The sequence below is a fragment of the Cotesia typhae genome, unplaced genomic scaffold, assembly GCF_013202065.1.
Source record: "Cotesia typhae breed Kobodo isofemale line unplaced genomic scaffold, CoteBio_Ctyphae contig_413, whole genome shotgun sequence".
NCBI classification, from domain to species: Eukaryota; Metazoa; Arthropoda; class Insecta; order Hymenoptera; family Braconidae; genus Cotesia; species Cotesia typhae.
Genome location: NW_027423750.1, coordinates 185,001 through 212,644, shown reverse-complemented (window position 1 = coordinate 212,644; position 27,644 = coordinate 185,001). Strand labels below are relative to the sequence as shown.

The 27,644-nt window shown below is 26.8% G+C and overlaps 3 protein-coding genes across 13 annotated transcripts in view; 1 reads left to right on the top strand and 2 right to left on the bottom strand.

Annotated features, from left to right (window-relative positions):
• The window catches only part of Akt (AKT serine/threonine protein kinase), a 49,298-nt gene that overhangs the window by 352 nt on the left and 21,302 nt on the right, over positions 1-27,644 (top strand). The window lies entirely within an intron of this gene.
• Atg17 (autophagy-related 17) lies at positions 154-14,169 on the bottom strand. Of its 5 annotated transcripts, none has more exons than XM_074243488.1 (10): positions 14,088-14,169; positions 13,087-13,615; positions 11,416-11,624; positions 7,956-8,760; positions 7,215-7,632; positions 6,677-6,909; positions 6,068-6,218; positions 3,933-4,673; positions 2,709-3,785; positions 154-2,535 (listed from the first exon to the last, which is right to left on the bottom strand). In XM_074243488.1, exons 2-10 carry the CDS (start codon positions 13,152-13,154, stop codon positions 2,422-2,424), a joined length of 3,816 nt encoding a protein of 1,271 aa, XP_074099589.1. In that variant the 5' UTR covers positions 13,155-13,615; positions 14,088-14,169; the 3' UTR covers positions 154-2,421. The 5 variants fall into 5 exon arrangements, with proteins under 5 accessions (XP_074099589.1, XP_074099586.1, XP_074099590.1 ...); XM_074243485.1 differs by having other exon boundaries at positions 13,908-14,167; XM_074243489.1 differs by lacking the exon at positions 14,088-14,169 and having other exon boundaries at positions 13,087-13,268; positions 13,338-13,782.
• LOC141527821 (uncharacterized) overlaps positions 20,657-27,644 on the bottom strand; it is a 15,121-nt gene continuing 8,133 nt past the window's right edge. For 4 of the 7 annotated variants that reach the window (XM_074243491.1, XM_074243492.1, XM_074243493.1 and 1 more), the window contains 6 exons: positions 27,618-27,644; positions 27,218-27,441; positions 26,970-27,086; positions 26,519-26,768; positions 21,975-22,184; positions 20,657-21,832 (listed from right to left, as the gene is read on the bottom strand). The exon at positions 27,618-27,644 is cut by the window's right edge and continues 51 nt beyond it. In XM_074243491.1, coding sequence (XP_074099592.1) covers positions 21,746-21,832; positions 21,975-22,184; positions 26,519-26,768; positions 26,970-27,086; positions 27,218-27,441; positions 27,618-27,644 — 915 coding nt within the window. In that variant the 3' untranslated portion in view covers positions 20,657-21,745. Of the gene's footprint in view, positions 21,833-21,974; positions 22,185-22,780; positions 23,742-26,110; positions 26,369-26,518; positions 26,769-26,969; positions 27,087-27,217; positions 27,442-27,617 lie in introns of those variants that run through there. The other 3 variants (XM_074243494.1, XM_074243495.1, XM_074243497.1) reach the window with 3 other exon arrangements.

Below are 27,644 nucleotides of genomic sequence, written 5' to 3'. Positions count from 1 at the left end.
TTATTATTTATAATTATTCTTCACAAAACGTTCAGCCTATAAATAGTTGAGTCACAATATTCAGCTAAATACATACGTTGTTATTACAATAGTCATAAATAATTAATTATCAACAATTAAAAAAAAAAAAAAAAAAAAAAAAGTACCACTCAGTTGTTCACTTATCATTTATTTATTTTTTGACAAAAGTATAAATTATAAATAATTTTTAATCGTTACGTGATAAAAAAAAATTACCGCATACATATCCATGCACTACCTCGTTCATGTTATTATTTATTATATTCATTATTAATAATTGTTAACGCTAACAAACTACTTAATATTGTTTGTATATAGGTGGAAATTTTTTTTTTATTGGACTAACGATCACAGCTATTTTTTTTTTTTGTTTATTCATTGTTTAGTTCTTTTTTTTTTTATTTTTTCTACGTGTGCCTATATATTATATATTTATCATATTTTATATATATTTATTTATGTATATTATATTATATTTAATCAATAATTTATTTATTGATTCCAGGTTTCATTAATAATATGATTATCATTGTTTCGTAGTTTTTTTGTTATTGGTTAATTTTAAAAATCATTTGATCATCGTTTCTTTGTTTAATTAGAGAAAGAAAATTATTTTATGGACAAAATTATAAATTTGTGTACTTTCTTGTATTTGTAAACTCATTTCATTTGCACACCATTTTTTTTTTTTTTTTTTTTTTTTTCAAAATAATATCGTAGTTTGGATAATATAATATAATATTATAACTGCACACCTTTGTCATTTACACTCAACGCACTCTGGTGTGTAAGTAATAACGACAATTATTATTATTATTATTATTATTATTATTATTACTCACACTTATTTGGTGTGCAAATAATTTTATTTATTAATTATCGAGACACACACCATTTTTATTCTTACAAAAAATCCACTTAAAACTTGCAGTTAATTGCACACCAATTAATTTAGTGTACTACAAAATAGTTAATACAATAAATTATTATGCTTAACAAATAATGGTGTGCATATAATTTCGCTTAAATGTTAATGATTCATTCTTTAAAATAAAAAATTAATATATACGGTAAATAAAAATTGCACACCCAAAAGTGCAAAAAAATCTACTGCACAACTAATTATGCACACCATTTATACTTACAAAATTTTTAATAATAATCACTATTGAATTACAATTGCACACCTCAAATGTTAACATCAATTACACTGGTGTGCAAAAATCTTATTATCTACACACCTTTTTTCACACTTAGAAAAAAACGTACAAAATTCATTCTTAATTAAAATTGCACACCCTTTTACACTTAACCATCTCAATGTGTGCAATTGTTAAATAATAATTTTATATTTACGTATTAAATAATTGTTTCAATAAACAATAAAGTACTGACCGCTCACTACTTTATAGTTTAAGAAAAACAATTACAATTACAATTACGTATATGATACTTATAATAATTGTCTATAAGCTGGGCCCTTTTTAATTTTTTTATTTCAAAGATCAAAATTCCTAATGTTTTACAAAGCAATCCAAAATATTTAATCAAATTTCTATCAAACTACTTAATTATTTATCAATTATTAATTATCGTAAGTAACCTAAAGATTAAATAATTCTTATTTGACAAAAAAAAATTTTTTTTCTTGCAAATCGAGCCAATAAAAAATTCACCCCGAAACTTTCCGTACAAAGTTTAATAAATAAAAAAAATTATAATTATTTTTTTTAAATAATAATCAGGCGCTTAATATTGCATGCCTTTAATATTTTGTTAATACATATTTATTTATACCAATTAACAATAAAAATTTTCGATTAATTCAATGTTAATACGTACTATCTTCACGGTGCATTTGATAAAGTAAAAAAAAAAAAAAAAAAATTATAATTAATTGAAGAATCAAAAATTAAAAACTATCCACCGTTTTAATCCGTCTTTTAACCACGTTTCACTTAATAATTAATTTACTATTAAAGTTATCAATTATAAATGATAATTATTCATTATTTTTTTTTTTTATTTAATATTTTAGTTAAAATTTATCACGGTCACAGCTAAATCCACACAGCTTATCCATAATCGACAATATCACAATAACTCCAACATATTTATGTTTTTAATCTCGTATCATTGATAATTGTTAAGTTAGAATAATAAAAAAAAAAAATTAATTTATTTTAAATTTATTAATTGTAAATAATGATACGAGCTCAGTCGATCACAGCAGAATTTATTTCATAAATTTTAATTCGTTAGTAGGTTGCGTTTATTAAATATTTAACTTTTGTGATATATAATTTATACTTTTATTTAGTAAAAGTCTAAATTCTACGTTAGGTTTGTTAGTAAAGCTTAATTTTTTGTAAATAAATGTGAAAATTTTATTTATTATAATTACTGCTGATTTTTATCGGACGACGAAGCTATCAGGGAGCAATCTCGTTGTAACGGTTTCACTCTTACGCGGTAAAATTTCGTACCTTGAGGCACGTGGTAACGATTCCCCTTCTGTAAATAATAATAAATATTGTTTATCAAGAAAAATAAATTAACAAAAAATATCTATATAATACTAGAGTTAATAAAAAATCTAACTTAATTTTTTGAATTAAAAAAAAAAAAAATTAAATTACATGCTAGTTCTCTATAACAGTTAAAAAAAAAAAAAAAAAAAAACCCACCTTTTTGGCGTGACAATACTGTTTATCAATGACCTCTCCAATGACATAAATCTGCTTGGGAATTCCATCGGAGCCAGTTTTCAACCCAAGGAGATCAACACAGTCCGAATGGAGAAAATACATAGTAGTGGACTCCTGGAGGACGATGTAGCTGGTGTGAACAGAGTCCCAAAGAACAACCACGCAGTCCCCAGTGTTGCAACTGTGCAAGCTGATGGAAAACTGGCTGAGCAAGCTGTTGGTGCTCTTGATGAGTCTCTCGCGGAAAAAGCCCTTGGTAGCCGCGAGCTCGTCATGAGCATCAACAACCGCGACCGAAGCAATCATGTCCTTGTCCCTGGACTCGATAGAGGAGGCCATTCCGCTGTCGCTAACACTTCCAAGACTTCTTCCAGCGAACTCCCTGAGAGCACGTTCTTTGACCAGCTCGATCTCCAGGCGAACTTTGTCAGCCTCGAGAACCTCTACGCGAGTTTCAATCGATTCCTTGCTCTCCCTGGAAGCCTTCAGTTCGGCACTGAGTCGCTTGTTGTCCACCTCGAGGATCTCCAGCCGCCGGGTCAGCGAATCAGTCTCGCTCTTAGCTTCCAGCCTGAGATTCAGCGATTCTTGCTCGCTCTTCGACTCCAGCCGGACTTTCTTAGACTCGGAGACGTCGATGTCGTCCTTGCTGGTAGACAGGTGGGTCTCCAGATCGTGCAGTTGGGCCTCTCTTTGCTTCAAGATCTTCCGGTCTGCCGACATTTTGTTCTCCAGGTGGAAGTTCTCGGCTTTTAGGGTAGATACCTTCTCCTTGAGCACCTGGTGCGCTGAGTGGTCTTCTTCTGTCAGCCGTCTGATTACCTCTTGGTACTGATGACACTGATCCACCAAAACCGTCTCGCGGAGTCGTTGGGACTCCAATTCTGAGGTCAGCTTTTTAGTAGACAATGCTAGGGCGTACTGTAGTTTTGCTTCAAAGTCCGAGGATTCTTTAACCAAGGCCTGGCGCACTGCTTCTGCTTTTTCCGACTCGAGGTTTTCTCTCGTCTGCGCGAGGATCGATTCGTGGTTCGATAGTTCTATCACATCTGGACGCTGAAATTTTTATCAAAATTAGAATGAATTTAAAAAAAAAAAATTTTTTTTTTTTAATTCACTAGGATTAAAAATTGAGCAATCTAAAAATTAGGCCGAAAAAATTTTTTTATTTATTATTCTAATATCACAAAATAAATAATTTACCTCGATTTTCTCAAGACTTGAGTCACTAGGACTGCGTTCCATAACAGAAGATGCAGTCATCAATTTAAATCGTCCCTTCATAGTTTCGAACTCGTTTTTATGTTCAGCTTGCAATTTATCAGTAGCTTCTTTTATCAATTTCGATTGTTCAGCGCGAGTTTTAACCAAAGTATCCTCCAACTCGCGAATAATTTTACGACACTCCTCAAGCTGGATCATAAGAGCATTTTTTTCAATCAAACTGGCCTCCCGAGCCTGAGCTAACGCATTCTCCTTGTCCATCCTGGCCTGCTCGAGCGCCTCGTTCAATTGACTCTGGTAGCGCGTCTGCAAATTGCACATTTCTTCCTGCTGACTGTTGTCCAATTTCTGACGCATCAGCTGGGCCCTCAGCTCAGTGAACTCGTTGTCTTTTGCCTCAATAGACGCCTCCAAATTACGTATTTCCTCGTCGCGGGCTTGGATCAATTTTTTAGCGTCCGCCAATTCCAATTCATGATCCACTGTTAATTCTTGCTCACGTTCACGTAATATACGTTCACATTCACGTGAGTGTAGAATTAATGCTTCGTTCATTTGCTCGCTTACATCAATTATTCCGTTTTTATCCGTGTTTACTTTTTCACGTAATAAATCTAATTCGCTCTTGAAGGCCGATATTGCCTCGTTCATTGCTAATTTTAGGGTACGTAATATTGTACGTAAACGTTCTACTTCACTGCGTGTATTTCCCAAATTTTCCTGTTGACATAAAAATATTTAAAAAAAAAAATTAAAAATAAATTTTTTATTTAGTTTTGTGGGTTAAATTTTTATTAATATGTAAAATTGTATTATTTTTTTTTTTTTTTTCTAATAAATAAATTTTTAACACTTAAAATCTATTGAATTATTTTTTTTACACTGTTTTAAAAAAATTTAATATTTCGGTGTTAAAAAATTAACACAATTTTTAAAAAGTAAAAAAAAAAATTTTTCTAATGCTAAATATTTAAAAAAAATTAACACTGAATTATTTAATTAGAATAATTTTTTTTTTTAATTTTGAATTGATAGTGTTAATAATTTTTAAAAAGTTACCCCAACATTAAATGAAATATGTAAAAATTAACACTTGTTAAAAAAATTTTAATCCCTGATGAATGTTAATTTTTTTCTTTAAATATTTAAAAAAAAAAAAAAAAAAAAAAAAAAAAGATGAGTGTATTGAGTGTGAGTGTTAGTATTTTTTAAAAATATGTGATATATAAAATCGATCGAAATAAGGAAGGACAAGGACTTATAGTGCGACGGCGTCGGCTACCCTGGAAATAATTAAAACTTATAAATTAAAATTATATGAAAAAGAATAAAGATATAGTTATCCATGCAATTTAGATAGTAAAAGTAAGAGCAGTAGAAGCGAAGTAATAAAGTAGTAAAATGAAAAATTATCAACAAATGAATGATGACTGGATGAGGAAACATTGAAAAAAAAAAAAAAAAAAAAAAAAAAAAAAAAAAAACTATTTGGTAGAAATAAAAGTAAATTGAGGTAGTGGAACGTTTACGGCTACGACTACTGTTGTAAAGTGGTTGTGAGCTGTAAATTCGTCCAGTACCTGAAGAAGAGAAACAATAGCATGTCCGTCGTCATTTGGATGCTCACTGAGGCTGCTGGGCAGGGATTCATCGATATAGAATTCCGTATTTATAAAATCATTATTGATACTTGGATCAGCAAATGGACTACTTCCACCACTGTCTATTTGTCTACATATTTGGATTTGCTGCTGATGCTGTTGCACTTGCAGTAATTGTTGTTGGCCGTCGCACGTCACTGGACGCACTGAGGACGTCGGGATTGGACAGGGAGATGTTGAGGAATTTTTAAGCTCTTGGGATGATGAGTAATTGTTAGTTGTTTGGAACCGAGCTACCGATTTTTCATTACGATCTAGAGAGTTTGATGATGATGATGATGATGATGATGATGATGATGATGATGATGATGTTGAGGAGCTTGAGGAAGATGATGATGATGATTTGATATGGTTTAAATCTATCAGACGCGATGATTTATTTTCTGATGTGGATATGTTTGTTGACAGTGATAAGGACATTGCGGGAGATATGGAGGATTGCGAACAACCAACCTCCAATTGTTTGTTCGGCATCATTAATTTTTTCTCGTACGTATTAACTCTTTCTTGCTGTTGTTTTGATGATGATGAATTTGAATCGCTCACATTTTGCTGGCTTATTTTTTCAAATTCGTCTGTATCTGTTTCTGATTCAAAGCCAACTCTGAAAAAAAAAAAAATAATAATAACTTGTTAATATTTTTATAAATTGAAAATTAATTAAAATAACACTCAAGTGTTAAAAAATTTAATTCTTAAATTTTTTTAACAAAATATCTAATCAAAAATATTTAATAAAATTAATCTTAATAAAATATTTTTCTTCTCAAATAAATCAACTACAAAAATAAAATTATCAGCACTTGATAATTATCTTAATCAAAATTTGAAATAATAATATCAAATCTAAAATTTTAAAAGAGTTATTAAATTTTTTTTTTTTTATCAATCAAAGTAATCACATATTGATAATAACTGTCTGCAAAAATACAAAGATCTATTTTTTATTCGTCAATCGGTCGGTGAACGATAATTCCAGATTAAAATTTATTTTATCTCGGTGACCGATAAACTTTTCTAATAAAAATGAAAATTTTTCAAAATTTTATTTAATAAATTCACCTGTGAGAAATTCGGTCACTTGTTTCCTTGGTAGCCGACACATCGACAGGCATTGAAGTTGTACTATCGTTCTCTTTAATTATTTTGTTAATATTATTTTCTTCGCTGCTCGTTACCGACGTGAGACTCTTGGAGAGGAAAAATTGCGTGATGCTATTTAAATCGGGCGTTGAAATGGAATCCGTGAGATCGGGTAATTGAATTTTTAGTGATTCCATATCGTCCGCAGTCAGCTGTGTAACAAATTAACAGTTAATAATTTAATAACTTTGTTCTTTCTCCATTGTGTGGGTTACTTTCCATTTCCCGGTAAAGCATTTCTTTTTTTATTAAATAAGTAAATATTTATTTAACATTCAGATCAATTTATTGTCTTTCGATTATATTATTTTAAATTGATATTGCACGCCTCAAAATAAAATTTTTTTATAAAGATCAAATTGTGATAAATTTAAATTGGTTTTAATTTTTAAAATTTTCATCTTTTTTTAATAATCAAGATAAATAATAATTCGAATGGAAAAATATAAAAAATTACCTTAGGCAATCCATTATCGAAAACAGTTGGCGCTTGAGTAGCGAAACTAGGTGGAACATCCTCCAAACCCGGAAATAGGCTATTCAAAAAATGCCCATCGAATTTGCTCTGAAATTCTCTACGTCTAGCAATTTCCTCATTGTGTACTGTTAATAATTGACAAGCGAGATTACTCGCCCACACTAAAAATGCTTGCGAAAACGTACGTCTTCTAACAACTTCGCTGACAGCACTAACATACATCTGCGGTGCCAAATGTATTTGCAGAAGTACCTCCAAATGACGACGTAATCGCTTTAAATTTTCATGGTACATCACCAGTTTCCCGTTAACTTCCATCATCTTGTTCTCTACATACATTATCCATTTTAACCGTTGGTATATATTTACTGATAACTCCTCTTTAGCTCGAGTACATCTGTTGGGAAAAGGAAAAAAAAAAATATTATTATTATTAGTTTTCTAAAACATTAAATTACATAATATTTATATAAAAACCGGATATTTATGACGTACTTCAATAAAACTTGAATTATTTCTATAAATAATTATAATATCAATATTATTTTATAGTTTCCGTTAGAAAAATACTATTATTTCATTTAAATTTACTATTTTATTGATATTAAATTATAAATATTTATAATATAACTCTTGATTTTTCATTCGGGTCAATATTCATTTAATTTTATACTCTTTATAAAAATTTAACAAAAAAAAAAAAAAAAAAAAAAATCTCACCTTCTCCTAATATCCCTCAATTGACTATAATTTTCCATCATAACAGCCAACTGTTTGCGATGACTTGCACATAAATCAGGCAAGACACTAGCATCGCCCAAATTGTTGGCCCTAGTTTGATTTTGATGGAACCCCTGAGCCAATTCGCCCTGTTCTTGAACTAGCCGCTTTGTCTGAGCCATCAGCTGCTCGAGAGCAAACAACCTTTCCCCCAGGCCCTTTATTTCCTTCATTGCAGGATTATTCGAGGCATCAATCGCGGCGTTAACTTCACTCTTGAGCGCCTCCATCATCCGTTCGTCGAACTGTTCTAGCCCACGCGAGCACTGTTCCGCGACCTGTTCCAAACTGCTCTGGTTGTCCTTAGCGGAGATCCAACGGAGGAGACTCATGACCTCACAGTTGTTAGGCTCGATGATTTCATCTCCGTCGTCGATGCTCAACAGTCCTTCAGCTTGGGCCCTCAGAGCCGGCAGAATTGGAATTTTTGAAAGCGTGTCCAGGTCTTTGTTGAAATTATTCAGCAGCTGCATGTGTTGCTGCCGCTCTGCCAGGTATTGGGTGAAAGATTGTTGCAGCAAATCCGCCTTTGATTTAAACATCTGCGTTATGTCTTCCAAATTAGCTACCACAGCCGCCCAGCCCTGCTGTTGGAGGTGTTGGTCGTGGACCAGTCGCTCGCATGTTCGTGTTTGATCTCGGGCTATTGCACAGCATTGTTGGGCCAATTGGGCACGGGCTACGAGAGTTGCGTAGGTTGCAGGCATTGCTAACGATGCTGTTATTTGTTCTACTAAGTCGACATCTGAAAATTTATCAAAATTTTTATCTACAATTTTTGTTCCAAACTTTTTTTCTAAAACTAAAATTTTAAAAGTTACAAGCAATTAAAATTAAAAAAAAAAATAAATAAATAAATAAATGTACAAAAAATGATCAATATAAATAGAATTTACTCGTCAAAAAAATAACTTGTACAATTTTAAATTTAATGACCTATTAATGACACAGAGACCCACTTGAGCAAAAATTTTTTCAATAAAAACGTGATACTTTTTTATAAAATACATCTCCGGAAGTTACTAAATTAAATATAATATACATATTAGCTGGAATATTTATGAATATGATGGCAATGATAAATCGAGAAAAAAAAATAAATATAATAATAAAAATAACAGTAATTATTAATTAATGTTTAATAAAATTCCAAGGTTACAAATGTGATTAGTTACATTGATTACGTCAACTTTTTTTTACCATATTATATTTATTTCATGTAATATATCTCATGTCTGTTTTATTGAACTTGAGAATCTACTGTTGTTGTTGTTTAAAATTAATCAACTTGTTTTTTTTTTTTTTTTTTTTTTTTTTTTTTTCCTCATAATTATCGTTGATAATTTTAAAAAGTTGGTGTCAAAATACGCGGTTATCTTAATTAATGCGCTCTATTGAGGAAGGTTATGTTTGTGTGATTAATTTTTTAGTTTGTAGTGACTTTCAGTCATAAATTTACTTAAAAATTTAATAAGATGTTTTATTGAAAAATAACTGAAATAATTTCTCATTAAATTCTTGCATGACCTATAATAAAACTCGTGTCATAATTACGGGGCAATTAAATTTAATTAAAAAACTTGGAACTTAAAAATTTTGTATTATTTTTATTTATTTAATAATAATTCAAGGGTTGAGAAAATATAATAAAATTTATGAGAACCTTTTTTTCTAGAGAATTTAATTCTCTATAAAAAAAGATTCTTATTATTGTTTGTATCTCCAATATATTAGCCAAAAATAATTTTTTTAACTTTTGAAAACTAGGTATAAATTCTCCAATTTTTTTTTTTTCAAACTTTGAATTTAAATTTTGGAAAAAGAAAGAGAGATAGAAAAAAATTGATAGAGACTTTTTCTATAGAGGATTAAATTTTTTACAAAAAAAGTCTGATACAATTTTTTGATATTTTTAATAGCTGACCTGGAATTTTTTCAAACATTTATACTAATTTTCCAGAATAATAATAACCCATAAAAATGTATTATTATTAAACCATTACAAACAATACGTTAATTTATATCTTGTTGACCGAATTAATAAATGAGTGGGTCGTATTAATTGCCACATATGTGAATGCTAAATAAATAATTAATAACTAAATCTATAAAATCAATTGCCGCTGTCTGCATATATAAATAAATGAATACTAAACAGCTTAAAAAAAAAAAAAAAAAAAAAAAAACTAATAACAATAATAGAAAATAAAATGAATCATGACAAGTGACTTTTGCACTATATAACCCTAATAATACACCGCTCTTAATAAATCATTTATTAAGATCAAATAAAACTTTATTTCATATCACTGACCCGGTACTCCGATTAAATTAAAAAAACCATTGGCTTAATTTCATTTTTTTACTTTCTAATAAAAATGTAAGGGAAAAAAAAAAAAAAAAAAAAAAGTTATTTTTATAAAGGGTCAAAGTCTCAGTATCTAGGCTCTTTTAAAAGTCTTCATGTTTGATGTTACGCAATGCAGTAAGTCAGTACCGTCCTCGATTCACGCGCTCAACTTCGCGATAAACTGTTATATATGAGTGTGTAGCAATGTGCAATGTACAAATGTATGCAAGGTACTCTATACATTTACAAAAGAGAGAGAGAGAAGAATAAAAATTGTCGTACGATTGGCGTCCAACAGTCTGCTAACGCCAACTCACCCGTTTTTTGCTTACTCATATCTAAACTTTTTAAATAATTATTTATTTCTGATAAACAATGGAAATTTATTGTTATTATTTAATTGTTTACGATTTTTTATAACGCTCTTCTTGCATTTGTTGTTTGTTTACGGTTATTGTCGACATTATTTAGCTGCGCAGCTACTTGAATTACGCTCAATTTAATTATCTTTTATAGTTTTAACCGAATATTTATTTTATTACTTAAATTAACCTGCAATTAAAGTTGAATTACTTTTTGGTAATTAACCTAATTTATTTTTTATAAGTTCTATTTTTTTTTTTTATTTTAATTCTTTGAAATTTTTTAATTTTGCTAATTTTTACTAATTTTTACTAATTTTTACTAATTTTGAACCACATTTGACCGTGGCATAATTTTGAAGTATAAAATTATTTTTTTAATATTTTAAAATTGGAAATTCGCAAAATAATTTATCAAACTTGGCTATCTTTCAAAATTGTTAAATAATCAACTATTTTTTCTAACGTCACATTTATTATAAATTGTCAAAAAAAAAAAAAAAAAAAAAAAAAAAAAAAAAAAAAAAAAAAATGGATGAAAATAGAAAATATTCGACGGCTGATTGAGTTTACAATAAGAATTTAATTAATGAGTGACAAGAGTGATAAATGAACGGAATGATTGAAATTTAATTAGCGGAACAAAGTTTAGTAAAATAAATAAAATAAAACAAAAATAAAAAATTACCTGTACTGTAATCAGTGTGGGGTATAGGCGGCACTTGACTTTCGATAGCTGCTTTGCTGAACAAATAAATGGGATTTGTGTCGGTGCCAGCAGAGTACGAGCAAACTCGGGCATGAGGCTCTAAACTCTCACCACCGCTCATCAGTAGCACTTGGTGTACTGCTAAAACCCCACATTCTCGTTCAATTGCTTCCTTCAGCTCGCCAACCCTGTAATTACATTCATGATAAAAAAATTCATTTTAAATATTTTACTAAGCTAGGAATCGTAATTATTATCAGCTGATTTTATTAATCCATTTTTTATAATTAAAAAAATTTAAAAACATCCGCTGATTTAATATTATCATAAAATAATATATATATATATATATATATATATATCGTGTAAAAAGTAAAGAGTACAGTAGTTTAGTTGTCAGATCGTAACATCTTACACTTAAGCATATAATAAAGATACGCAAGTGCCTGAATGAAAACCGGGTCGCACACCCAACAGACCCCATTCCCACTCCTTATTATTTAGCTGAATTAACTTGGCTATTTGCTATTTGTTATTCCTCTTTCTCTTTAATCTCAGCTGTTAACTCTCTCAACTCTTTCATTTCTTAACATTATCTATATAATAACTAAAGTCGCCATCTCGGTTCTATTCTTTCCCTCTTTCTCCACCTAATCACCACACAAACATAAACATATACACATATTACAGTAATCGTAACAAGAAATAGACCGCGAAAATTTTTATCTTAAAACTGCATTGATTTTATTAATTTATTAATTTTCTAATTCAATAATTGTGATTAACTTTTATTATCTACATCCTTGACTCTCAACAATAGATAACCCTTTTAATTTTTTTTTTTAATTAGTCATAAATTTTATACTAATCATTATTGTTATTGTTAACATATATTGACTAGATATTAATAAAAGTGAATTTCCGCTTGTATTACGCGTATCAAGTTGGCTGGGTGAGGATTGACACGAGCCAACAGAGTACACTCTGTAACCCATTAAATATAAGAGAATATATAAGTCTAATCAGTTGATAGATATATATCTATTAAATCGTAGGTAATGTTGCGTCAACGCTACGAAATTACAAGCCACCAGCCAACTTTGATACGTAATTTTTTTTTAATGTATTTATATTTTTTAAACAGCAATATTTTTTGTTATTTCATCATTCTTTTCATCTTTGATTTTTAATCTTTTTGGGCAAGTTATTTTTCTCTATAAAGAAATTATTTCAGTTCGATTAAAATAAAAAATTTTATGATTATATTAAATATTGTTTTGCAATTTTATAATTTATAAATTAATAATTAATTAATAAAAATATTATGACAGCTGATAATTATTTTATTTTTGATAAAATTGGAGTAAAAAATTTTTAAAGTTCAATTTTTTTAAATATAAAAAATTTTTGGATTAATAAAATTAAAAAAAAAAAAAAAAAAAATATTTGACATTAAAATTGAATAATTAATATTAAAATTTTTTTAACAATTAAATTCGTCCCTCAGCAAATTATTTGACACAAAAAAAAAAAATAAACCATTGTCAACACAACGCGTCGAAAACAAACCACAAAACTTTCTAACCCTAAAAAAGATGAAAATAAAATTAAAAAAAAATAAAAAACTTAACCTAAAAAAAAAATACTCACGTTTGAAGTGCTAATTTGATGTCAAAGGTCAACGTAGCACCAGTATCAACATGAAATACATACAACATTTTTGTAATCCACTAAATAAAAATCTTGCTGTCGCCGAAAATAATCCAATTTAGAAAAAGACACAGCCGTAAAAAACTCTCAATTATTTCTTCAGTAATAAACAATAATTTCTTCTGAAATATTTAGACAGTTGGAAAAAAATTGTTGTAACCAAAATAATGATCTTCAGCGTAAACAATTACCAAAAAGCAGAGACTTAAATGTCTCTTAGTAACCCCAGTAGTCAGCTTTGGGGCCGTACCCCACGTATCTCACAATTTGCGAGGACGGCCCCGTTTAATCTCTTTTCTATCATATATACCCACTGGCAATTATCGGATTTATGATTAATTATTATCAACCATATAATTTATTATTACTTCTTAATCAATTGTCACCAAATCTTGACATTTAGATAAAACAAACTCAATTTTAATTCATACCAGCTTATTCTCCAACAAAACTCCAATTTTATTAACAACTGTAATAATAATAATAATTATTATTATTTATTTATTTATACAATTATCAGTGTGTTAATTGTAACACAAGTAAATATTATTTACGTAGGAAATATTATTAAAATAAATGAGAACAAAGACTGCGCGCAGTAACTAACTCCAATGCGCAAGACGAAGCGAACAAAGAAAATCACGGTTTTCTATGTTACTATATTTCATGTAATATATATATATATATATATATATATATATATATATATATATATATATATATATATATATATATATATATATATATTTGTATGTGTGTACAATATATGATGCGATCACTTGTATATTGTATAAAACAATATTTGGATTAAATATCTTCGGACTGTCAACCAGCAAAACTCTGACAACGTTTTAATAAAATGTCAGAATATTTCTTAGTTTTAATCCTCATCACAAATTTAAAGAGTCTTTTTAAAAAATAACAACTAAACAAAAAATTACTCTTATTATTGTAAATGTTGAACAAACTAACAGTGACCACTAGACGACATTTTACTTAATACTGACGCATCGCGACGCCAGCTGTTTACTGCGCGTGGAAACGCTTTTAAACCTTTTATATACATTTATATATGTATATACATATACATCCGCACATACACACACACACACACAGTGGCATATATATATATGCCACTAAAGGTGTACAGTGCATGTATTTCAGAATTACTTTTCAAGATATTCCACTTTTTATTTGGTTTGTACTACGCATGCGCGGGAATTACTGCGCTTGCGCGAAATTTACCGCGCCTGCGCGCGAAAACTTTTCAGACTTAGGTTATGTTTTTTTTTTTTGCAACTAATTAAAATTTTTAATTATTTTGAGTGTTTTTAAAAAGATTTTTGAAATTTTGATTAATTTTTTTTTTTTTTTTCAATTATAATAATAAGTGAAAAATAAAAGATTTTAAATTAAGAAAAGTTGGAAAGGTCAAGTTATTTATCTTCCGTGTGGAATATCTTGTTTATTAATTTTCATTGTTTTTTAAAATTACAATTTTTATTGATTTTTTTTTAATAATTACGTCAGATTTTTTTAATTCTCGTCAATTGTTTTTATTTACTTGTTTTATCTTTTATTACTTATCTAAAAAATTAGAATTTTCTGACGTGATTTTTTAAAAATAATTATTGCATCATTTTTTAATTTGAATTTTTAATTTCATTTTGTGAAATTGAAATTGTTGAATGACAACAAAGGTTTTTTAATTAAAGAAAAAAAAGTTTTATCACGGCACGTGGAGAGAGATAAGTCTTGAGAAAAATTTTAATAAATTTTAAATTAATTGCTACTGTTACAAAAAATTAAAATTTAAATTTTTAAATGATGCAATAATTAGTTATGCAAGTATAATTTTAAAAAGCAAACTGTTGGGTCAATGATTTGTTTTTTTTTTTTTTTGACATTTGTTTTGTTTTAGTTTTTTTTTTAAATATAGAGATGAAATTAGAGTTGCAAGATAATTTTAATTGCTGATGGTTGTAATGTGATGGAGCTCTGCCCAAGTTAACTTAATGGATTTGTATAAAGTTTAACTAACAAATGACCTTGAAGCTCTTATAAACTATATACAGCAAACTAATAGCAAGTACCGACACGTGTAAGCACGCAAATTAAACAAAAGTACCGCGCAAATATTATTTTTTTCATTTAGAATGCGTCATAATTTTTTTTTTTTATGATTTACTTTGTTTTTTATTTTTATCTAATGTTGGATAATAATTTTTAAAGCGCAAAAATATTATTATTATTATTATTATTATTATTATTACACGAGTTAAGCTATTGGCAGAGATTTCAATTGATCTTATTATTAATTTAAAAGTGGAAATTTTAGTTTTTAGTAGATTTCATAAAAATCTAACTATTGCATTGGTCCTCATGACGGAACTTTTGAAAAATTTTGCTATATTTCGACTCAGCTCGTCCAGCGGATTCAGAAAATGCATATGGTTCAAAAGTTTATATATATATATATATATATATATATATATATATATATATATATACACGATATTATCGGCAGTGTCTCTTCTCTAATTCCCGTAATTCTATACGGATCTCAATAAAACGTAACATACTTATTCTTAGGACGATTTCCGAGGTTAAGTTCTAAGATGAGCCAAATCTGTCGATTAGTTTAAAAATGAGGGCAATTCAAAAATTTTCAAAAATCGTAAAAATTTTCAATTTTTACGTATTTCCGTGCAATTACAATTGAACGCGATATCTTATCACAATTCTATAAAGAGCATCTGAAAGCTTATTAAATAAGCTTTAATTAGTGTACCTTATTATCAGTCTAAGCTAAAAATTAGCTACTTTTTCAGACAGATTTAATGAAATTTTACTTTTGCATTCGTTTTGATGTCATTATATTATTGTAACAGAAGATGTATATTATTGCTATTATCATTACTTATTTTACATTTTGTTTATAATTTCCAGTCAATTGTATAGATATTTAACTCTTGTACATATGGTCTCATTCTTGATCAATCAAAAAAAATGTTCCTGACGCTTCTCATTCTTTATTTTCTTCTTTTTTTCTTGTTTTTTTTTTCTCACCTATAATCCAATTTTTTTACATCTTTTGATCATATCTATCAATTGATATTATTATGTTTTCCAGTTATTTATTTACTTCTTACTCAAATAAAAACTGAAATAATTAAAAAATGAATTATTCATTATTGTTTTTTTTTTTTTAGTTATACTTTTTTTTTTTAAATTGTAATTACTCATCTGTATAGTACTTCCGTTCCTTTTTTTTTTTTCATTTATTGTAATGACTATGATAAAATTGATGACTTTCTTATCGAGTGTACACATTCATATATTTTCCATATTCTTTATGAAAAGTAAGTGATAATTAAGGGGTAACAAATATATAGTAAATAAATAAAAAAACATAATTAAAGAAAGATAGATTTTTCATAATTAAAGAAAGATAGATTTTTCTTTTAGGAAATAATTCAGAGAAATTATTGGAAGCAAAAAATATAAAAATGTCTAGCGAGATGTGTAACACAATTTTTTTAGGTTCACAAAATTATATCAAAACAATACAGAATTGATTATTATAAGCTATATGTAATTACTAATAACTTGTTAAAATATCTAGTAGATCTGTTTATACTCTTACATGTATACTTTATACTCTTCTATTTTGTATTTTTGCCATTCGGCGATTGCTTTGGCATTTAAATTGAATAAATAAATAACAACTATGTAACATAATTGTTATAATAATTGTAATGAAAATAAATTTAATTCATTAAAATATAAAAATTTAAATAAATGAAATCTACTTCCATTTCGGCTGCCGAATGGCCTTTTTTAATTTTATATCAGAATTTGAAATTAAACATCAAAAACTATTAAATAATATTCTTTAAAAATTACAATGATAAATTTAAATTATTATTATTTAAAAATCGATTTCACAAGTCCAAAATAAAATTCAGTAATTATTTATTCTAGAGTAAGAGGACAATACTGTTAAAATGTAATCTCGGATATAAACATAAGGTCAAAAAGAATCTTTACTCCAGAGTTGTAGCATAAAACAGCCTTGAGGTCTAACACACCCACAGCTCGGTAAAAAATCTAAATAAAGACCGACCGACAAAAAAACATCTTTTTTCCCCTCCGGGTGTAAAGCGTCAACTTTAGCCCCGCTGCGCTAAACAAAGTTTCCGCTTTACACCTTCGTCAGGGAAAAAAATAGTATACACTCCTCGGGAAGTAAATAAGAAAGCCTCAGATCACATGTTTGTTGACCTCGGCTTCGCCTCGGCCAACAATTACATGTGATCTGAGACATTTCTTACTTTACTTCCCTCGGTGTGTAATATACTATTTAACTGAAACCAGAGAGAGAGAAGTGTGTTGAGAATCATAGAGGTTCAATTGTAGATTGTGGAAAAAACTTCACTCACTGCGCTAGCTCAGAATAAAGATAGGAGCTTCATTTTTCAGAGTGAGATAATTAATGCGTGTAGGTTGGCTAGTCATCTCTATCTCTATGTATATAGAAAATATATATATTTATATGTATACATATAAATAAACGCAGGTCTCAGCTTGTTGCTGCGAAGGTTTACGGCTACTTACGGCCATATAGATCTTCGTATGCAATTAAACTTGCGTTTATTAACAATCTCATTAGCTATATGTTTTAGAAGTCTAAACAGTTTTGCGGTGTTTAGTTTAGTCTACGGAGTATTGTATCTATAGATTAATTTGTATATATGCATGTAAATTGTTCGGATATGTGGATGTTTAAGTATACAATTTATAGAGAGGGATATAGATAAAATATGTATATAATGATGCATGCGAGAATTGCGTGAACAATAATACGAGGTCAGAACACGCACGTGCACGTGCACGTTAGGAGGTCGTTAATAGAGAATCGCGAGAGTTCAGCCGACGACCTGGGAAAGCTAATTAGTTACTTTCCTATTATTGATTCTTTTTTTTATTTTTTATTATTATTATTTTTAAATGTATTTCTGTCCTTAGAAACAATAATTACTTTTACTTGGTAAAATTTTTAATCATTATCATTTATTTAATAATTATTCAAGGATTAAAAATACAGTAAAATTTTTTAAGGATTTTTTTTTTTTTTTTTTTTTTTTTATAGGAAATTAAATTCTTTATAAAAAGGATTCTTATCATTTTTTTGTATTTTTAATATTTTAGCCAAAAATAATTTTTTAAACTTTTCTAATTTTTTATTTAATTAAAATTTAATTTATTAATTATTGTTTTACAAAATATAAAGTATTATAATATTTTTTAAACAAATATTAAATTTTATAAAAATCAAAAGATTTAATTCCAAATTTTCTACGCATTGATCAAAACTCTGAAAAAAAAAAAAAAAAAAAAAAAATCAATAGCTAAGAAAAAATTTTATTTATACCCCGGAAAATTTTATTTCACTAGTGACATGTGTTCAGCATAATATATAGAATATAGAATAAAATAATACAGCGTAGCACCCATCTATCGGTTGTGGCTTAACCTACGGGGTGAGTTCCGCATAGCAACAGTCAAAATTTGTTACTACTCATGTAAATAACTTGAGTATACTTAACTATTAGTTTAAAAATAGCACAATAGACAACAAATCAATCAAAATAATGACTTTTCTGTCAATCTTTCCCTGGAAAAAAAAAAAAAAAAAAAAAAAAAAAAAAAAAAAAAATAAATAAATAAATAAATTTAATTTTCCGGTTTAAAACTTAAAAAATACAAATTTAAATTTCAACTCAGCCAAATTAACAAACATGACCTGTGACAAATGATAATTAATCACAAATTACTTAATTGATAATTAAAAAGTAAAAAAAAAAACGATAATTTATTTTTTTTAAAAAGAAATTTGGATTTGTAGAATTATTTATTTATTTATTTGACTTATTAAGATAGTGATATAGAAAATTACACATTTGAGGTCAATTACTTGACGCACATTCCGAAGCGTATGTAAAAAGCGATAATTAAAAAAATACAATGTAACAAATATAGATATCCCTGATTTAAAATAAACTAGGGTCCGGTGGTAAATTTCCAGTAATATAATTAATAATTATATATTTATGAAAACGTTTTATAATTTTCATTTATTCCATTTATTGAAAACATGACAATTAACATAATTAAATAGAATTACCTTTTTTTACATCATCTGTTCTTTTTTTAATATTTATTTTATGTTTTTAAATACAAATACATTTATAAATTGTTTAGAGAAAAATTTTAATTATTTAGTACAATATTTTTGTGCGCTTTTTTTTTTTTTTATCAGGAAATATTTATAATTATTGTTTATTTATTTAAAAATTGCCAAAAAAAAAATTCAGAATTTTTTATTTTTTGAGAAACATTTTTTTAAATTTATTTAAAATAATCTTCAGGCCAGTGACCTGCGATCAATAATATTTCTCACCTTAAATCTTGAATTAAATAAAAATAAAAAATAATATTTACAATTTTACAAAAAAAAACTCAAATATGCAGTGATAAGTGATAAAAAAAAATAAATAAATAAAAAATAGAAAGAAAAAAAGATATAAAAATATAAATGACGCAGTTTTTTTTTTTTTTTTTTTAAGACAAAGAATTGTTGTATCTACTTTTACTCAATTATCTTTCATGTGTTTATTTATTAATACACTGAACGTAGGAGTTTCTTTTATATATACATAATCGATTTTATTTATTAGTGTATATATGCATAAAAATGCAAATTAATTCATAATATCATGTTTTAGATTTTAATTATCAATTATCGGATGTAAATATTGTTTTCTGATTTTAAATAATATTTTTTAAATTAATTTTTTTTTATTTTAATTTATGGTAATTTTTTTTTTTTTTTCATAAAAAATTTAAACATTAATAATAATAATAATCTTAAAAAAAAAAAACAATTTTGTTATTATTAAGACTCATAACAATATAATAATATTTAATGTTGTAATGCAATTACTTCTAAGAATTTTTACGACCGATCGATAAAAGTGAATCACCTCTATTTCATATATTCACATATATAGTGCATACAACCATTAAAAAAATACTTTTTCCAACAAAAGATATTAATTAAATTCATTTATTATTTATTATACTGTAAACTGCTTGAAAATTAATTTTTTTTACTCCATTGAATCTTCAATTTCTTGTCATTTCAAAGAAAAAAAAAAAATTTCGCAACTGAAATAATAATAAAAATTATTTAAATAAATATACACTTTCAAATTGTCAAGGGAATTTGTCCGTGAACAGCTTCAAGGATCTTAAATTTATTTAACTCAAATCTTATAAATTTGATTCGAAGCTATTCAAGGTCCTCCGAAGGTTAAAAAAAATGGGAACGTAACCTTCAATTAATTTATTTAAAATTTTTCCGCACTGGGAATCGAACCCTGTTCTGCCGAAGCGTTGCAAGTGGCCGGTCAATATAAACTGAAAATTAAAATTAAATAAACAATAATTATAATTTTAAATATTTATTATAATATTATTTAAACTTTGTATTACAATATTAAATGTTTAATGTTCGATTGTATAATTATTGACAATAATTATAACAATTACAAATGATGTTAAACCCTCATGTAAATTAATAATTACATAAATATATATATATATATATTAATATTATTTATTCAAAAAGTATTTGAGTGCCTTGGAAACTTGAAGAAGGCGAAGAAGGCACACTACACTTCGTATATATTTTTAATATTTATTCAAATAACATACAATTTATTTATTCATTTAAATATTCAATATTTAATATTTTTTTTTACGATAACAATTAAAAAGCTAGAAAAGTTTTAAATATTTCAAAAATTTTTTATTAATTTTATTTACAAATAAATTTTTAAATATTTTCGAAAAGCCAAACAATTTTTAAAAACCATCAAAAAAAAAAAAAAAAAAAAAAATAATAAATAAAATTATTTTTAAATAAATAACAATAGGCACTGCCTATAAAATTTTTGATTATTAATATTAATCAATAAACTTCCAATTAAATTTCACTGCATCGACAACAAATTTACAGATTTACGTATATAATTATTATTAATATTATTATATTTATATGATAGCGACATATAAATATTTCTTCCCTCGAATGTATAATATATATTATATATATATTTGTATTTTATACATATTTTATACAGATATTAAAAATTATTAATTGGAAATATTGAGTCTCCTATTTCCTATTTATTTATTAAATAAATAAATTAATTTGTTAACTTTAAAAAATTTATGATACTCTTTTTTAAATTAACTAATTATTTTCGTAGCATAAAAATCGTAAGTAGTTTACTTTTAAAAATTACCCAAATAATAATCTTCGTTTGCCCCTTGTTAAAAATTACCGATTTTCGGCAATTTAACAAAAAAATTTAACTTATCAACGGTTGAAAACTTATCTCGGTAAAACAGTCTTTCTTCAGAAGACTAAATAATATTTACCAGACATTAATTGCCGCTTGAGATTTCAATCAAGCGTAATTATTTTTACAAAATACAATTATTTTATTAAATATTTATCAACAAGCATTTGCTACGTCAACAATTTGAAGAACATCAGGGCCAATGATATGTTGATAAAAAGTACAAGCATCACTAGTTGCTGCCGCGAGAACCAGTCCTGAAACAAACAAGAAATATATTGTTAAAAAAAAAAAAAAAAAGGAGAAATTTTACCGACTGTAGATTTATTAGATTACCGGCGGAGTAAAAAAATCGGCTGGTAAAAACAAAAAAAAATAAGGAAAAACAGAGCAACTCACTTTGACCTGGGGACTGACTAGATACAGAAGGGGATTGGCCCTGAGTCTTTCACTTTCGTCAATTTGTCTTCGTATCTCCTCTCTCCTCATACTGCTCAGCACGCTGACCTCTTCTCTGGACAGCGGACTCGTCGCTGTCAATTGGATTGGTTGGTACACGTCTGGCAGCGATTTCTTCCTCTGGAGTGGCATCGCTGGTACCGGTATGGCCTGACGGGTTTTTACAAAAAAAAACATACAAAAGTTCTACTTGTTATTTTGTTTTTCTAAGGTAGTGGCGTGAATTAGCGGGGGGGGGGGTTAGTTAGTTTATACCTCTGTCGGTAAGTGTCTTGTCAGCTGTCGGTATTAAAGTTTTTCTTTTTTTTTTTTCTATTATGAAAATATTTAATTAAAAAAAAAAAATTGTTTGAAACAAAAGTTCTTCAGAATTTAATTTAAAATAAAGTTTGTCTCTAAAAATTTTTCTAGAATTTTTTTTTTCAGAGATACAACCATTTTTTTATGATTAAAAATTTTTTATTTCTTCAGAAGATCATATATTTAAAAAATAGCCGTAACTTGGTAATTTTTAATTTTAGAAGAAACTTTTTGAAACAATGTTTGTAGAGGATCTAATTTTGAACAATTCTACATCAAAAAAAATTTTTTTATTTATCTGCATTCCCAAAAAAATTCTATCGAACCGATAAAAAATTTTTTTTCCGGCCTAATTTTCTGAAAAGTTTAAATTTAAAGAAAATTTTAATATAAATGAAAAAAAAAAAAAAAAAAAAAAAAAAAAAAAAAAACATTGAAGATAGTACCTCAACAGGAGGCGCAACAATCCAAGACTCTGAGGCTCTACGAGCCATCAGAGCCGGACTACACAACAAAGCTTCTTCTTCTTCTTCATCTGGCTCAGACCAAAACATCTTAACCTTGTTCCCTTTTTTTAATTTTTAACTCTAACCTCGTCTTCCCTAATTTACACTATTTATACTCCGAACTTTTTCACCTTGTCCGAAACATTACAAAAAAATTTATTTCCAAAAAAAAAAAAAAAAAATCACAAATTTCTGGAAACTTCAAGCCATAGTTGAAAAATTTATTTCTTCTCTAAAATTAAAACTTTTCGATTGCTAAATAAAAAAAAATAATTAAATAGAAGCTCAAGTTATGAAGCTAGAGCACAGACTGATGATCAGATGTACCTCATAGGACAAAAATAACTCACGATACTTAGGAGACAACTCCCCGAAGATGTCCCCACTTATTGGACATCGAAATAGCCGAAAGCTTTACCAACTATTATTTATTTATTTTGTTTTTTCGTTAATCGCTCTCGACGGCCATTATTTATCTTAAAACTCTGAGAAATTTAAGAATGTTGTCTTCTGCTCGACATTCTAGACGCATAAATATCTTTAAAATCATTTTAAACCTCGAAGATATCGTAAATTCCGAATAGTCCGATGATTAATTATTAATTTATGTTTCTGAAGATATACTTGAGTATATATTAGTGTAAATAATTAATTTTAAAAAGCGCAATGTCTGAGGTTTATTTCAAAAATAGAATACACTAAAATAACACTCGCTCGACTTTTACGAAGCTTCGATTTAAATTATATCGAGAGACAATCTTTCAATGCTTTGACTTTTTGTTTATATACTTTATTTATGTAAGCGCATTGTTTTCGGATGAATCATTTAGTACTTTATATATTTGTTGGAATTTTTTTTTTTAAATATTTCTTCTATTTTTAAACAGAAGAAATTTTTATTTAATTATTGCTTCGCATGCGCGTTGAAATTAGACAGTGGCGCCCCCTGGAGCAAATAAATTTTTTTATTTATGATCTTCAGGGTTATTTGAGAAGAAAAATATCAAAAAAGGCTTTTGAAAAAAAATTTTTCTCACTACAAAAAATAATTTTTTTGTAAAAATTAAAAAAGAATTTAACTTGTCTAACTAAAATTTTTCTAAAATTCTAGAATTATAATTTTTAATTTAAAAAAATTCCAATAGGCGGCGCATAGATAAAAATTATTCTCGCTAGCAGAAATAGTCAGTCCAAAAGTACTTTTTACATAAAAAAAATGTTTTTACAACTAAATTAATAACAGGTTAAAAAAAAAACAGCATGCATATTTACAGATTTTTATAATATAATGTTAATTACAGTATCGATACAATTATTTCTAATAATTTTGATCCTAATTTAATCTCAAACAAACAAATATTTTGATGAATTAACTGTAAATTTAATTACATACTTGTGCATAAAAAATAAATTCAAGTATTTTATAAATTTAATATACGTTTGTGCGAAATTATACGCTGAAAATTAATGAACATTTGTTACACCTTTAGCCTATACATTTAATTAAAGTAATTTCAGCAATTAAATATTGTTATTTATTTTAGAAGCTCGCAGTTAATTATGTTTATTATTCCATTAATTAATATAATGTTACACAACGCGTGTATTATACATATATTTAATGTCCTTTGTATAAATATAGATTCTTTTTCTGGATTTCCATTAATAACTTTATCAATATTATCATTATTATTATTATTTATTTGTTAGTTGCAGTTATGGAAATATTTATTAGTTTCTTACTTGGCACTTTTTTTTATTCACCAGACGAGTTCATTTTTTTTTAGACAAGCTTTAGTTTCTTTTTCTTATTTTTCAAGGCAAAGTTTCAAATAAAATTATCGGTAATTAATTATTAATGTTAAAGAATCAGCCTTTTAAATTATAAAATTACAACAAAAGTCAGCCTTTAAATTATTTTAATAAATTATAAAAAAAATTGTTTGTATTCATAGAAAATTTGAAATGTTTAAAATTTTATTTAAATTAATAAATTATTTTTTTTTTTAATTAAAAAAAGTATTAGGCCATAAAATTCAGAACAAATAAATAAATTTTCTCTGCAAATAATTAAAAAATTTTCTATGAATAAAAAGCGGCAAAAAATATTATATTAATATATCACAGGTAATTAGGATTCAGACATAAATATTGAAATTTATATCAATTATATTTTTTTACACTGATATAAGGATTTTAAAATTATTAAAAAATTAATTTATGAAAATTTATATAAAATAGATTTTTTTTTAAACAATTTAAAAAAATGCCATTTGTTTAGAATATATTATGAAAATTGTCTGAATAGAGAGAGATGAAGTTGTAAAAGTTGGCGCAACGAGCGTAAAAAAATTCTTCTATCAGTGTATTTAATAAATAATAAATAATTGAATTATTTTCGTTTCTTTCTTCATAAAGGCGCTTCAGTTTCTGGACATTTTTAAAATACATATATAGAATAATTTATAATTCGTTTCATAAACATCGAATCAACAGTAATCACACGATTTTATTATTTATTATAGTTAATATGAATATGTAAATATATATATTTATGTTATTGGATCGAATTGTCAAGAATTTTACGAGAATAAATTCATATATATTAAATATCGAATACAAACATTAAAATTGTTGTGTATATAAAGTGTGTGGATTTAAAATTGTTATTTTATTTATTTATTTATTTAACTATTATAAATTTTCAATAGCATGCGTTAGAAAAATAATTTCTCTGACAAAAGGCTTCGTGAAGGTGTGAAAGAGAGTAATAAATAACAACTAAATATATAAATATATATATATAGATTTAAATTAAAATAAAAAATTATTTTTATTATTCATTTTGGGAGAAATTATTTTTTTTTCTAAAATTTTATCGAAAACGGTCCCCGCCTCCACACCAATCACGATTTCTATTTATTTGTATTTTTTAAACTATGTCAAAATTTATTTTAATAAAAATTGACACAATTTTTTGAATAATTTAAAAACCGGGCAACAATTTTCCATATATACTTACTTAAATATATCTCTTATATATATATATATATATATATATATATATATATATATATATATATATATATATATATATATATATATATATATATATATATATATATATATATATATATATATATATATATATATATATATATATATATATATATATATATATATATATATATATATATATATATATAATTATTTAATAATAATAGTATACATTTTAAAATATATAAAATATATATTATATATTTTTTATTTCAGCAGAAAAAATTTGGAGGGCGTTTGTTTGCATTATAATAATTTAAAAAAGTAGTCGGCAATAATTGTGTAAATGTTTTAAAAAATACAAGCTCGAAAAATGAATCCAGAACCTTAAAAACAAACTTTAAAATATTAATTTTATTCTTATTCATTTTTCCCAGTATTCAAAAATATTTATTGTTAATTTAAAAATACTCATAGAGTAGCGGGGGCCTTGGGTGTTGCGTTGAAGGCGGGGACCGTTCCTCCCGTGTCCTGGGTTAGCATGCACAAAATACACATGACAACATAACACACAGTAATTAAATTAAATTAAATTAAAATAAAGAAAGTTTAAAATTATTAGCTATTTTATTAAACAAGAGTTTACTTTTTAGATAAAAATTATTTTAAAAAATTACTCACTTTTATTTTACCGCCGCCGCCGCCGCCTCCACCGCTGATGGAACCGCGGGCAGGTGCCACGTACAAGCTTTCAGTTCGCTTTGGTTGGACGGCGCTGGGAATTATTTCCTGGCCGGTTCCGCGACGTCGGAGGGCACCTTCGAACTGGCTGGTTGTAGGTGGCGCGTAAGTCGGCGTGGCTGCTCCGCTTCCGACAGCTGATCCGTTCAATGGTGTTCCCGATCTTATTAAACTTCCGCTCCTTGCAGTTCTTCGGGAAGAAATAGTCAGTTTTATTTTTTTTTAATATTTGTGAGTTTAAATTACAAAAAAATATTTTTTATTTCTTCGAATTTTAAATCTTCAAACTTAAAAATATTAAAATAAAATTAACAAACATGCAATTTCTCTATTTAAATAGAGAAAAATTATTTTTAATTGTTTAAAAATAAATTCATAATGAAATTCTAACCTATCACCATCTTGTGATTGTTTATCAACGGAAGGTTGACGTGATCCGAGCAAACGATTCGTACGATAACGATCGACAGAACTATCTCGACTGGGAGGCCTTTTGTAATGATCCAATCTAAAAAAAAAAAAAAAAAAAAAAAAAAAAATTAGTCACAAATATTAATGTGTTAATCACTTGGATTTAAATCAAAAATACTTAATAAATTATTAATTAATAGGTAATTAATAATTAGAAAAATTTCCTACCGATCATTCAAAGACTGCGCATTGACAACCGTGGCAGGTCGATCTTGCTGACTCAAAATTCTGCTATTTCTTCTCAAAGTAGACTGTCTCATTCCATCATTAGCTTCGTACTGTTGATTTTGTTGTTGAACTTGTTGTTGCTGTTGTTGTTGCAACTGCTGTTGCTGCTGCATTTGTTGGAAAGCCATTGAATTATAATTACCATTAGGATAATTGTTTATCCCCTAAAAACATCAAGGTCCATCAAAATCTTATAACACAATTTTTTTTTTAATTCAAAATTATTAGTAGGAAATAATTAATTGAATTGTAAATTAATTTTTTGGAGGACTTGGGGTTAATCAATAGTCTAATATCATTCAGGGTATAACCAAAAAATTCATCAGATATAATAGCTTACACTATAAATCTGTTGTGGTAATAAATT